At 41.7% G+C, this 13009-nt stretch overlaps 1 protein-coding gene across 2 annotated transcripts in view; it reads left to right on the top strand.

Annotated features, from left to right (window-relative positions):
• The window catches only part of RCOR1 (REST corepressor 1), an 85139-nt gene that overhangs the window by 66179 nt on the left and 5951 nt on the right, over positions 1–13009 (top strand). For both annotated transcript variants that reach the window (XM_050335447.1, XM_050335446.1), the window contains 6 exons: positions 1226–1344; positions 4727–4805; positions 9367–9561; positions 10528–10605; positions 11308–11365; positions 11894–12123. In XM_050335447.1, coding sequence (XP_050191404.1) covers positions 1226–1344; positions 4727–4805; positions 9367–9561; positions 10528–10605; positions 11308–11365; positions 11894–12123 — 759 coding nt within the window. The remainder of the gene's footprint in view (positions 1–1225; positions 1345–4726; positions 4806–9366; positions 9562–10527; positions 10606–11307; positions 11366–11893; positions 12124–13009) is intronic.

Here is a 13009-nt window from a genome sequence, read left to right as displayed (position 1 = left end):
CATTAGTTGTTGGTTTATATATGCTGCCCCATTAGCACCAATGCAGTTAGGAACTGAGGGGAGAAATCATCAAAGCCAGAGAACAAAGAACAAGTTATGTTATTTACTGAAGCTGATTCTGATATTTTGGCACTCTTAGCGCAGATTTGTAGCCAAGTGGATGTTTGTCAGGAACAGCCTCGTCCCTGAGTTTGTTCTGTGGAACTCTTAATTTCAGCATACCAGCCTGTTGCATGGCTGTTGGCAACACAACATGGACACAGCACCTGTGCTTTGCCAGCACAGATGGATTTCTGCCTGTGTGCAGCTGTGGGCCAGGGTGGTAGTTCTGGTGCGATCCCTTATTAGAACCTAAAGTCAAATCTGCAGTTTGAGAACCAGGCTTATCTCAAGTGAAGACCTAAACTGCAGTATCTGAATAAGAGGGATCTGCCTCTTGCTCACAGTTTTGTTTCAGACCCCACTTGTTCTGCCCTCCAGACTGAATCAGACACTTAACTAAAACATGTTTTATTCAGCAAGAAAGGCTGGACTTTTACCATTTAAAAGCCCTGTGTAAGAACATCCATGCAGAGTATTTCAGAAGCAGAGAATTAGTTGTAATGTAGTTTTATGCTTTTTGGAGGCAGACCTTTCATTCATAGCTGCAGGGCAATGGTATTAGTATAAGAGGACCAAAAAAATTAATTCTGAGACTTGTGTTTTTCTGTACTGTCAGTTCACCATACAGTAATGTTTCACCTTTTGAAAACATCCTCTGTTGACACCTTTGAATAGATTTCATCATGTGAATGGTGTGAATAAACCTGATTAACCAAACATCAAAGATGTGCTTGGGATGTCGCCTGCAATTCAGCAGTTCCTGCTGAATGTTTACATGTGTCTGTGTCACCTTTGAAAACTGTTATCTCAGTTTCAAGGCCTCATTTTGGATATGCTCTTGCTATGTTCCTCTACTCTGAAGGGAACCAGCTACGTGGCTGGTGAGTGGAGGCTTGCTCAGGTGCTCTTCAGAGATTTTGATGTCCTAAATAGTAGGCACTAACCTGAGACGCTCCCCCATAGCTCATTTTTGGAAAGGCTGCAGAACTGCCTTGCTTGAGCCTTTGAGACAATCCGACGTAGAGAGATCAGATGTTCCTTGACAAAACCAGACCAGTGGTATGTGAACTCCTGGGGATACTTTACATATAAACATATAAAAGGATAAATGTTTAATTTACAGCTTCCTGACAAATCAATAGCCAGCCTGGTGAAATTTTACTACTCCTGGAAGAAGACAAGGACTAAAACTAGTGTGATGGACCGTCATGCTCGTAAACAAAAAAGGGAACGTGAGGAAAGGTAGGTTTGCAAGCAGAAAGGTTGTGTATTGCCACACACTGGTTTCTTTAGACTATCCCAGAGATTCCTGTTAGCTTGTAAGAAACTAGATCTAGGATTTTCCCTAAAATGTTTCCTGGTACCACACCTTTCCCCACCCCTCTTCTCTGCTATGCATGTTTTGCTTTGCTTAAAGCCAATCTCTTGGCAATTAGGTGTGCTCCCTTTTTCAACACTGTGCAGTTCCGGATTGCCCTCTAATGCACTGGTTACCGTCCCATCATTCTAGAACCTTTTCTCTGATACTGCTTGAGGGTGGAGAAAATGAAATTAGAACTGTTTACAGTCTGATTGGCACTGTTGTCAGCAGAGCCAGAAAAGCTGATAAGCAGGAGGTAAAAGGAAGTAATGAAAGAGCTAGAAATCTGCCTTTATTTCCTCTCTGTAATTCTCAGCAGAGTGAGAAAGTGCACCTGATATGGGGAACAGGGTCCAGTGCAGGACCCCTCGCCCGTGTGTGTATGCACACAGACCCTCCCCTGTCTCTTAGAGAGCTGTAACAAGTGTTTAAGGCTGTCAGCCAAGCTGTTCCCTGAGAAAGGTGAAGGTAAGGCTCTGTTTTTGAGTGACTGCGAAGAGGGTAGCAGAGGGCAACTCAGGATGAGCTCTCTGGCAGAGGTGTCCCAAAGAGTGCTGGGTGCATTAGGATTTGAGTGAGGCTGGTGGTGTTCCAGAAGTCACCAGCTACTGAGGTTTAGCAGATGAGGTTGACTTCTGCTTTTTCTGTAAGTCCACCATGGAAACCCTTGAAGGTAAAGCAGCCAGTGACCTTGTGTATTGCTGTAAATATCTGTACAGTTGGAACTGCCACTTGGTGACTTTGCCTGGTTCTGGAGCTGACAGAGCCTCAGAAGTGCAGAGGCCTCAGGTGTCTGTGGGGAAAGTAACCCCTCTGAACAGCAGCAACTTCATCTGCTTGATGCAAGTGCCTTCTCAACCTGCTCTAAAATGCAGTTAATGTCTTTGCAGACCAAACTTGAGGCGTACCTGGCTTTGGAAGACTTCTAATATAATTGGGTGAAAATTCTACAAAAGTTTTTCTCTTGAAGGAGTTGCACTTCCCAAGGAGCACTTTGCTGGCTCCAGTGTGTATGAGCAAGCTCTGTTGGGAAGGGGGAAGAAATGTGTTTCTAGGGTTGAGCTGTTCTACACCAATGACTCACTCAACCTCTCCCATCTCTCCATTAGGTCAACAATACTTGCTTAAAGGGCAGGGCCAGGGAGAATACTGCCAGCCAATTTGTCCAGTATTTGGTTGGCTTCCTTTGACTTGAGTCTCTTCTTCCACTCTGCTCCTTTCTTTTCTTTGCAAAGGCTGTCTATTTTTCTTCTCCCCATCCTGATGGATTTTATTATTTTTTTATTTATTTATTTTGGTTTGGTTTTAGTTTTCCTACTAATTTATGGGGGCATGGAATCTTTTATAAGGAGTACGTGTTTGTCTCATACTATGTAGCTTAGGGTCTTTTAATACTACCTCCTCTATTTTTGTTCTGTGCTCATAAATGAAATTACTGCAATTCGGAAATCTACCTCTCAGGTACTTATGCCTGTTTGGTAGGAAAAGCAGCACCTCAGACCATCTGGTGATCGGGAAAGAACTGTATGGGCTGCCATGTGCTGCAGTTTTGTAACCTTTGAGGAAGGCAGCTGGATTGGAAATGCATAATTTGGTTTACATCTGCAGCAAGCTGAGCACCAGGCCATCAGCTTGATTTTTGATTTCCATTCTTCCTCTCCGTTACATAAAATAGTCAAACCCTACACCCCCAAAGGATTTGTCAGTGCAGCTATGTGGGGTGTGAAATCCACACTGGGTGAGTTTAGGGTACCTGGATTTTCAGGTTGTGCTGTGCCATTCGGTGCTGGCAGAACTTCTGAAGTGCTCCTCGGTTATAGTGATCAGTGTCTAAAACTGCAGAAATGAGTGGGTGGGTTTTGATCTAGCTCATGTCTAGAGAACATGTTAGAATACGGATCAAACTATCAGCACAGCAAAGGCTGTGGGAGTTGACTGTTGTGGAAAGGCTGAAATCTGAACCTAGGTGAAAACATAAGGAAGTTCTTTCAGAGATGGGGTTAAGAGAAGAGGCAGTCTGAGGTATCTCACTCAAATACCTCTGTATTTCTTTTGTAACTAGGCAAGGAAATTCCCCAACTCCTCAGGTTATTGCTAAAATAACTCTCACTGCATTTGGAACCAGGTTTTCAGTAGCTGTTCTTAGTAGTGTGCAAGGGGCTTTGTGTATTCAGCTCTGGGAGGGGATGCTTGGGAGTTTATTCCCTAGAATCGTGATTTCACAGGACATTTAGTCTGAGTATCAGCTGGTGAGCCAGGCAGCTTGGGAGAGCAGAAGTGGCTTGAACAAGTGATTGCTCTTGTGGAGATGGATGCCAGCCCAAGCCACCTGGCAATCCCTTCCTCCTTGGGATGTGGCTGCAACAGGGAGCCGGCCACGAGCTGTACCCTGTTGGCCCCAGCACTGTAGTACAGCTCTGCCCTGCACTGAAGCTGTGACATACCTGCACCAGCTAATGGTTCCTCAGCCCAGGCTATAAAGTTTGACTTGACAAAATAGGTTTATTTTTTTGATTAAAAAAAAAAAATGTATATATATAATCAGCTTGAATTAGATCAGCTTATTTCTTCTGTTTCTGGGCATCATCTCAAATGGTGCAATTAACTTTAGTTGTGTACAGTACAAAAATTCTAAATGGTGGAAATACATTTGATTTAATGTCTGATTAAAATTCCAGTGAAGCTAAACTGGACAGGTGTGCCAAGGTCACTTTCAATATGACCCCAATTTCATGCCTATTATTATTCTGTAACTGGTAGTCTTTTTCTTTTCCAAGGGAAAATAAAATGTAAAGCTGTCACTGAAAAAAAACCCAAAACAACCAAACATTTTTTGTGTTTGTTCATGACAGAGCTCATCTTGTGCATGTCTGTTTTGCTAAAAGTTAAGGAGTTCTATGAAATGCAGGTTTTAGCTACTTGCTGTATTTCTCAGTCTTTCTGTCAGTTTAGCTAAAGTTAAAATGCTTGGTGTCCCTTGTTCTTTAAAAGATAACTTGTGGAATTAATTTCATGTCCCTGTGCAGACTTACTTTGCCCAAGTACACTGCTGAGAAGTCTTCCTGTATGTACTATCTTCACAATTAAGAATTTACTGACTTAAACCAAAGAAACCTGCAACCCCCTAAAAAAACACACATCCTGGGAATAAAACTAAGGAAAGCTGTTGGACTTGATATTGCATCCATGCATTTGTTTTAGCATGCTATTTATAGAAAAAAAGTCTCACAAACTAATACAGTACTGTTTGCTTTTGTCTTCCAGTGAGGATGAAATGGAGGAAGCAAATGGAAATAACCCTATTGACATTGAAGTTGAACAAAACAAGGAAAGCAAAAAGGAGGTATAATTCTTTTTCTTATTTCTGTACAAATGAAAGTGTTTACTTACTAGATACTTCATGTAGAAGCTGACAGTATGTAATTTTCTTTTTGTGCTTTGTATAGTTGTCATACAAGAAAAGAATTGTCTTCAGAATTATTCTTAGATCAAGACAAGTATAGATAAGTTATTATGGATGGAACTGGGAAAATTTCAGACTTTACTGTCCCATGATAATGTAGTCTGTGATTGTTTCTCATCTCTTTGATTCTCTCTTTGGGTGTGTTAGCTTTAACCACCTTCAGTGATGGTTTAAATCAACCTAACTGCATGGAGATGGAGTGGAAGCACATCTCCCCATTAAGATGGCTTGGGAGGGGAAATACATCCTTTTGCTCTAGGTAGATCATCAAGAGCATGTTTATCTACACCTTAGATTCTGAGGTAAATTGGTGATGTACTGAAATTCCCAGCAGCAGTTGTGAGGATTTCAGTGGCACCAGGATTGCAACTCCATTGGTGAAAAGGAAAGGAGAAAGTTTTTGTGGCCAGTTCATTTTGTGTGGCAGAGGGGCCTTATGTGCAGAAAATTTTGTCTACTTAAAATGTAGTACTTGCATCTCACTTCAACTACTTCATTTTAAGTGGGAATAGACTTCTGGATAAAAATAGCTACACAGATACAACAGTTTGGAAAATATAGTCTGTGATGCCTAACAAGAAGGCGTATACTTCATGTGTATAACCTGCAGGTCATCTGCTACTAAATAAAAGCACCTTGCCTTTCAGCAGCAGTGTGGGTTGTATTTGAGTGACAGAGATGCTTACCCTAAAACCTTCTCTCCTTGAAGCAGTTTCCTTTCCTGATTTCTTGTAGCCTAATTTCTCTCCCACAGACATTCTATTTCAGTTTTTTAAATTCCTTTAAAGGTTATATGTAGGGAAAATCCACTATAAATATTTAAAAACATGATCTAACTGAGGCAAAAACAAAGTCCTAGAGCACCTGTTTTGTCAGCCACTGTCAGTGAGATTAATTTCTCCAAAAAATTATTTTTAATGGAAATAACTGAAAAATCGCAACGTTCCCATCTGTTCTTCGCCCATGCCAGGGTGCTCTCTAGACTTTCTAGAAAAGCCTAACTGTTGCTTCCACTGAAAGAACCAGCACCCTTGATGTCTTTTTAGGAGCAGAGTGGATGTGAAGCCATTTGTCTTCATCCTTACAAGAAACTTGAGTTCTCAGAAGCTTCAGCAACAGCCTAACAGGAAGGGTTCTCACTTGGCTAAGTTGCAGCTACATACTGCAGCTCTCCAGTGTCTTGTAAATAATAGTATTGTCTTATTTCTCATTATTTTAATAAATTTTCAAGTTTAGGTTTCTTTGTAAGCTCTTTGAAAGCCTGCATCTGTAAAAGAGCTCCCTTCCATCCCCTCTGTTATTGCTTCCTTCCCTGCCGATGCTGACATGCTCTGAATTTGCTGTGGAAGAGGGAAAGGTAGTTCTTTGCCAACTTTCTGTTGTAAGGCCACAACCAGATCAGATGTCTAATAGTTACCATTAAGGCATTTTTGTAGAAAGTCTTGTGTGGGAGGAGGCTGTGCACCCTCCCTGTGGCACTGATGCAGGCTATGGCACTCCTGCTGATCTGAAACTCGTGCAGCATGTGCAGTCTGGCTGTGTGCGCAGTGTTGGGCAGCCTTGTGGGGGCTCTTCTGGACAGGGATTGTACTGGGGGGCAAAATGAAGCTGACAGCCTTCATAGCCTGTTCAGAGGTTAGCTGGGGTTGTTTAGCCTGGAGAATGGGAGGCTCTTGGGAAGACCTTATCACACTTTACAGCTACCTGAAAGGAGGTTTTAGCAAGATGGGGGTTGGCCTCTTCTCCCAGGCAACTAATGACAGGACAAGAGGACATACATAGCCTCAAGCTGTGCCAGGGGAGGTTCAGGCTGGACATCAGGAAGAATGCTTTCACTGAAAGGGTTGTTAAGTGTTGAAATGGGTTGCCCAGGGTGGTAGTGGAGTCACCAGCCCTGGAGGTGTTTGAGAAACACTGGATGTGGCTTGTAGTGTTATGGTTTAGTTGGCATGGTAGTGTTTGGTCAAACGTTGGACTTGAAGATCCTGGAGGTCTTTTCCAACTTTAATGATTTTATGATTCTGATTTTACAGTCCCTGCACCTGGGGCTGATGGAAATGCCTTGAGAGAGAGAGAGCAGGTATCCAGGAGGGGACAATAAAGTCATTCTTGATCATTGTGTTTCTTTTAATGATGTTGCCAGATGTGCAGGGCTGCTGACGTGTCAGCAGCTCAGCGCTCTTACCGTAAAGAACCTCCCTGTCCCAACCGCTCAGAGATGTTTTTTTGGGCTCTGAGACATGTTGGTTACTATCTGACTTGCCCAGTAATACTGGGATTTCTCAGAGTATCTGAAATCTCTCATCTGTTTCCTCTTTTGGGGATCACTGGAAGGGGAATCTTCCCTTTTTACTTTCAGTGTAAGTTAAACTGTTTGGTTTTCCTCAGATAGTGACTCTGTAATACTGAGGTCATGACCTAGAGCTGCTTTCTCTGTATCTTCCCTGTTCTGGGAAATGCCTCCCATTTCATCCTCTGCTTTTACATGGCTTGAGATAGCTTGGCCTTTTCTTCTTACAGAGTGAAATCTCAGGAAGGGAACTTTGTATTAAGGGGTTTGTAAGACTTAAGTGCACTGGATAGCAGTGGCAATACCTAAATAAAAAGAGGAGCACTGTTAAATCCCTGCATTTTAATTCTCTCTGGTTTTCATGAATTTATGTGTGTGGCCAGGAAAGCAAGAGTTTCCAAGACAGAGTAGATGGTCAGATTTTTGCTGGGGCCTAAAGGCATTTGGAGCCATCAAAAACTGTTCTGCGGGAGGTCTGGCTTCTTATCCTCAACACAAAAGAGCTTTGCATTTTTTGAAGTGTGTAAAACAGTAATTTAAAAATGCTTTCATTTTTCCTTAAAGTTGAGGCTTCTAGGGTGTTTGCACTGAGGGAATTGCATGTTGGTCAACTTACAGCCTGAACCTGTAGTGAGGTATTGCTGTGTGGTCCTGTGAAGTTGTGTACGCAAATGAAATAGGAGTAGATCTGAAATGCCTATCCATGCTAAATAATTTACCTGACTGAGTTATCAAAGTGCTTGCTTCTGAAGCAGGGTGCAGAGCTTACCTCACTTGCTCACAGCTAAACCAGTTTGCTTTCCCCTGCTCACCACTCCCTTCTGCAAAAAGAAATAGGGGTATCCATCCTGCCATGGCAATAGTTACCTCTTGCTTCTGGGCTTGCCTTAGGCATTGGATCTCATGGAATACTTTGCACTAATCAGTGGAAGAAAAAGGTGGAGAACAGGCAATTGTCCACATGACTGCTGTTATGTGGCTCTGGCCACTGTGCCAATGAAAATGCAAGCTTTTGTCTGCTGACAGCTATGCTGGAGTCCTCTGGTCTTTGGGAGTCAGAACCTCATGCTTACATGGGGTTTGTCCTCGGCCTTGTGTGGTTTCAAATGCGAGCATTTAATGCTCACTAATGAGCTAATGTCACAAACTCTGTAGAAACTGCATGTAGCTGCAAATCAGGAGGGAAACAATAGCTCTAAATGAAACCAATGTGTTTAAAGCTGGCAGTGATCAAGTAGAGGATTCAGCCTCCCCTCTGCTTTTTCTTTCTCTGCCATCCTTCTTCTGTTCTGTGTTCTTGGCCAGGCTCCAGTAACTGGGTAGTAAATCTTAGTTATGAGTTGCTTGTTGAACATAACTTCTGGAAGAAATGGTTTTGGTTTTTAGAATCAGATGTGCTTTTGAAGGATCTGTAGTGTAGTGTCCTGGCTAATCTGCCTGTTAGAGGTGTGTGCTAAATTCTTTGCTTTAAATGTAAGGTAAATAAAAATAATAAGTGGTCTGTGAAATACTTGTTTTTTCAAAAGAGACTTAAATTTTATTTTAGGCAAAACTACATCAGTTTAATGGAACAGTTGATACACAAGTGCTATGCAAGAAAACTTGGTTTCCAAGGAATGGTGTAACAATCTAAGAATTACTCTGTAGTCATCTCACTCCTTTGTCCTTCGCCTTTAAATAAATTTGGTTTATTCCTTCTCCTGTCTGACTTGTAATAAAACACAAGTCTCAGTAAACTGTTCTAGTTGTGTTCTTCCCCCATCTGCAAACTCCACTTTGTTTCATTCTGGTGTTCAGGCCTGGTGTTCAGGCCTGGTGATGAAAGCAAAAAGAGAGCTTTTGGAGGTTTCAAAATAAGCAGAACATTTAACTGCTGCAAAATTAGGCATCTGTCTCCCAAAATGAGAATGGGCAGAGAAAACAACCAGTATCTCTGTAAGTACTGAAAGCTGCCTGGAAGAAAGGAGACATTTGTACAAGACAGCGTTTGTATGACACGCCACTTAAAGCAAAAAATGTCTTCCTGTCTGCAAAGTAGCTTTCTTGTTCTCCAGTCTTTGATGGCTGAAAGTTGTAGAATCACAGGATGGTTTGAGCTGGAAGCGACCTTTAAAGATGATCTAGTTTTGTAAAGTGACTGCTGTTTGCCAGGTGCCACCTGCTGAAACTGTCCCTCAGGTGAAGAAGGAGAAGCACAGTACGCAGGCCAAAAACAGAGCGAAGAGGAAACCTCCCAAAGGAATGTTCCTTTCCCAGGAAGATGTGGAGGCTGTTTCTGCCAACGCGACAGCTGCTACCACTGTACTCAGACAACTGGACATGGAATTAGTCTCAATCAAACGACAGGTATGGATGGGATATGGATGGGCTGGTTTTGGTGGTAATGCCTGTTTCAGTCTGGGAAGCTGGCAGGAATTTGTAGCTTGGGCAGTGATGATGTGCATTGTTATGTGGCTTAGCTGACAAGCTTCTAGTTCTGTGCTCTGAACTAATGCAGCCCTGGGTCTTACATCTCATGTTGTAGTTCTTTGGACAAGCCTACTTTATACCTAAAAGCAAGGAAAAGTTCACAGCAGGGACTTAAAGGAATACTTGTTGGCACTTGCTGTTTCTTGCAGTTGAGAGTTCCTCTGTTTTAATTGTGAACTTTGCTCAGGTGACATTGGTTTCAGCAGTATCCTATTTCCATCTGCAGCAGCTAGTTTCCTTTTGCTTTTTCATATGATACTTTTAGAAGAGACAGATATTTTTGGTTTAGTCTTTCTTAGACAGGCATCATACAAACTTTCCTGTGTACCTTTTGCTTCCCTCATGGATCTGCCTTTTAAACAAATGTTTTTCAAATATCTGTGATTAAAGACAGGTTTACTACATGAGTCTGTTGCCTAGATCTGAGTATTTTCGCTCTTTCTGAAGCAGAGATCTGTCTCGAGCTCTTTATTAAACTTTATAGAATTGGTATTTTGGCCTGAAGCCTTTTTTTGGCACTCTGGGAGAAGTGAAGCTCTCTAGCAGTCTTTGATTCATTACTTTCTGCAAAGGGGGTCTTTTTTCTCATGCTGGTCTTTATACAGACCTCAAAGTTGGGGCAGTTCTTGCTCCAAATAACTTGCAGACAGCAGAGAATAAATTAAATGGGATCTCCTGATTCACCAGCTGCTCCTGCATTCCACACACTTCCTTTTGGAAAAGGGAAGCTGTGAGAAAGGCTGGAAGGCTGAGCTTGTGGGGTTCCTGCTGAGGCTGCTAGCAAAAAGGCTTGTCCAAAGATATGTTTTAATCCTTTTTAAAGGAATGAAACTTTCTTTTCAGATTCAGAATATCAAACAGACAAACAGCGCGCTCAAAGAAAAACTTGAAGGTGGTATAGAACAATACAGACTTCCAGAGGTAAGATCATTTTCTGACCCTTGTTTATTGTGAAAATAAATGTTAATCTGTTTTCATGCCACAGCTATTGGTTTCCAGTAAACTAGGACCAATGTCCTATTGGTTGTCGGTGTGACTCAGGTCCTTTACCATATTCACTGATGTGTAATGCAAATGGGAGATGAGAAGAAAGTAAGAGCGGTGTTTAGGTTGAAATTTGTGAAAGTACAGGTATCCCAGATAGATCATGTTTTGTCAGTGCTATATCTACATGCCTTTGTGAGAGAGGCATTTACTTTGCTCTAAATGCTGAGAAATGTGGGAGAGGATATTAATGGCCCACCTTTCTCTTGGCACTTGGGGCTTTTGCTTTTTTCCTTCCAATGCTGGTGCCTCATGCTGGAAGTAATTTGGCCAAGATTACAGAAGGTGTCTGTGATAAAAACAAGTAGGTGCTTTGAAAGAGTGTGGCTCTTAGTTATCTGCTCAGATCCTTCCCTATCTTCTTTTGTTACCATGACTTACAGGCACGCTGTATGTCACAGTTAACTGAATGGATGCCATATGCAGTTCTTTATGCTGAAAATGTCATTACTACTAAAGGAATGATGTACTTTGACCAACAATTCTTTTTTGCACTTTTGAGGGGTTTTTAAGAGCTCAGATACAAGTGAAGGTACATAAGTGAAGTTACCTAATCTTTTTTTTTTTTTTGCTGTCTAGGTCGTCCAGAAATTTAATGCACGTTGGACCACAGATGAGCAGCTTCTTGCTGTGCAAGGTATGGCACTACAAGTTTATTTGTACTTCATTTGTTGATAGTCAAAACTTTGCTGCATTTCAGGGCTGAGTTTCTCTTCAGTGGCTAATGAAGGATTTTGACATTGCTGTGTACTAATGCACCAAGAATGTATTTGAACAAGGGAAAAATATTCCCCCTTCCCTCCCTGGGCAGTATAAATTTCATCATGTGAATATTTGCAAATAACGTCTGCTTGTCTGAGCTTTCAGAAAATGAAACTGCTGGAATCACTGCTATGCTGGTTTTTTGTGTAACTTTTCAAGTAGTACAGGCAGATTTACACAGGTCTTGTAGATTTGACCCTGCCCATCTTTTACTACACCTTTATTTTCTTCTCTTCTCCAGGGCTGGTCTTAGCTGTGTCTCTTGCCCTTTTCTGGATTAATCTGAAAAAGACTTGAAACCTTGAGAGAGGTTCAGCTTTGGATCCTTGCTGTGACTTGAACCTGATTTGTGGTCTTAGTGGAAATAACACACTGCTTTTGTTTTTCTTTTTGTCGCTTTTAGCAATCAGAAAATACGGCCGAGACTTTCAGGCAATCTCTGATGTGATTGGAAACAAATCTGTGGTGCAAGTGAAAAACTTTTTTGTAAATTATCGACGTCGTTTCAACATAGATGAAGTCCTACAGGAGTGGGAGGCAGAGCACGGCAAAGAGGAGACAAATGGAACCAATAGCCAGAAGCCTGTAAAATCCCCTGATAATTCCACTAAGATGTCCGAAGAGGAAGATGAGGTAAATCCAGTTTAAAAGTAACATAAAATTCCCAATCTGAGCTCAGTTCAGATAGATGTGTGTGTGCATATATATATATACACACAGTCTTTGCAAAAGCCATTTTTTACAATCTTCAATCTGAGCATATTTCACTTCCCCTGGATAAACACATTCCAGTACTGATTTCGAGAATTGGGAATTCCAGGCATGTATGAAAGTGGAAAGAGAACAGTTGGTTTTGCAGCCCTCTGACAGTATCTGTATCTCATCAGAACAAGGATGTTTTAATGCCTCTTGATGCCGAAGCCCCATATATCTTTATCTCACTTGGATGTTCTCCCTGCACTCAGTTCTCCCAACTGTTCTAGGTTTGGCTTTGTGGGACCCTACAGTCTTCTGAGCCAAAACTTGCTCTTTCATTTTTGATGATTGAGTGGCTTCACTCGAGGGAAGGGAAGGAAACTATAAACAAGACAAGTGTGTGAAACTGTTCACTCTGGAATTACCTAAAGGCCAAGTTTCCTTGATTTTCACAGCAGTTTCTGTGCAGACAGACATTCTAGAAACAGCCACTCTGTGATGGAGCTTCACGGAGTTAACACTTCTCCAGAGGCTGTGTATGTTTAAAGTTAACAAAGGGACTGTAGAATGTTTAAATATGAAAGTGAGTTACAAAAATGTAGTATTAATCTTACAAAGGAAAACCCCAGTAGAGGTTTGCATGTTAAAAATGTCAAGGACTTCCTTTGGCCTGATTTGTAAGACAGCTTGGTGCAAAAGCTGTGTCTTCTAAATGCAAGCACAGTCAGCAGCATAGGGCAAATTTTGGACTAAAGACTTCTCAGTGTACTATATATCTTTGTTGATCTGATTAAGGTTGGGTCACCCATACCTTGTCCTTCAG

This window comes from Myiozetetes cayanensis, unplaced genomic scaffold, assembly GCF_022539395.1.
Source record: "Myiozetetes cayanensis isolate MyiCay16 unplaced genomic scaffold, myiCay2020 scf6-25, whole genome shotgun sequence".
Taxonomy (NCBI): domain Eukaryota; kingdom Metazoa; phylum Chordata; class Aves; order Passeriformes; family Tyrannidae; genus Myiozetetes; species Myiozetetes cayanensis.
The sequence above is the reverse complement of the archived record's forward strand: the minus strand, read 5'-3'. Positions and strand labels throughout refer to the sequence as shown.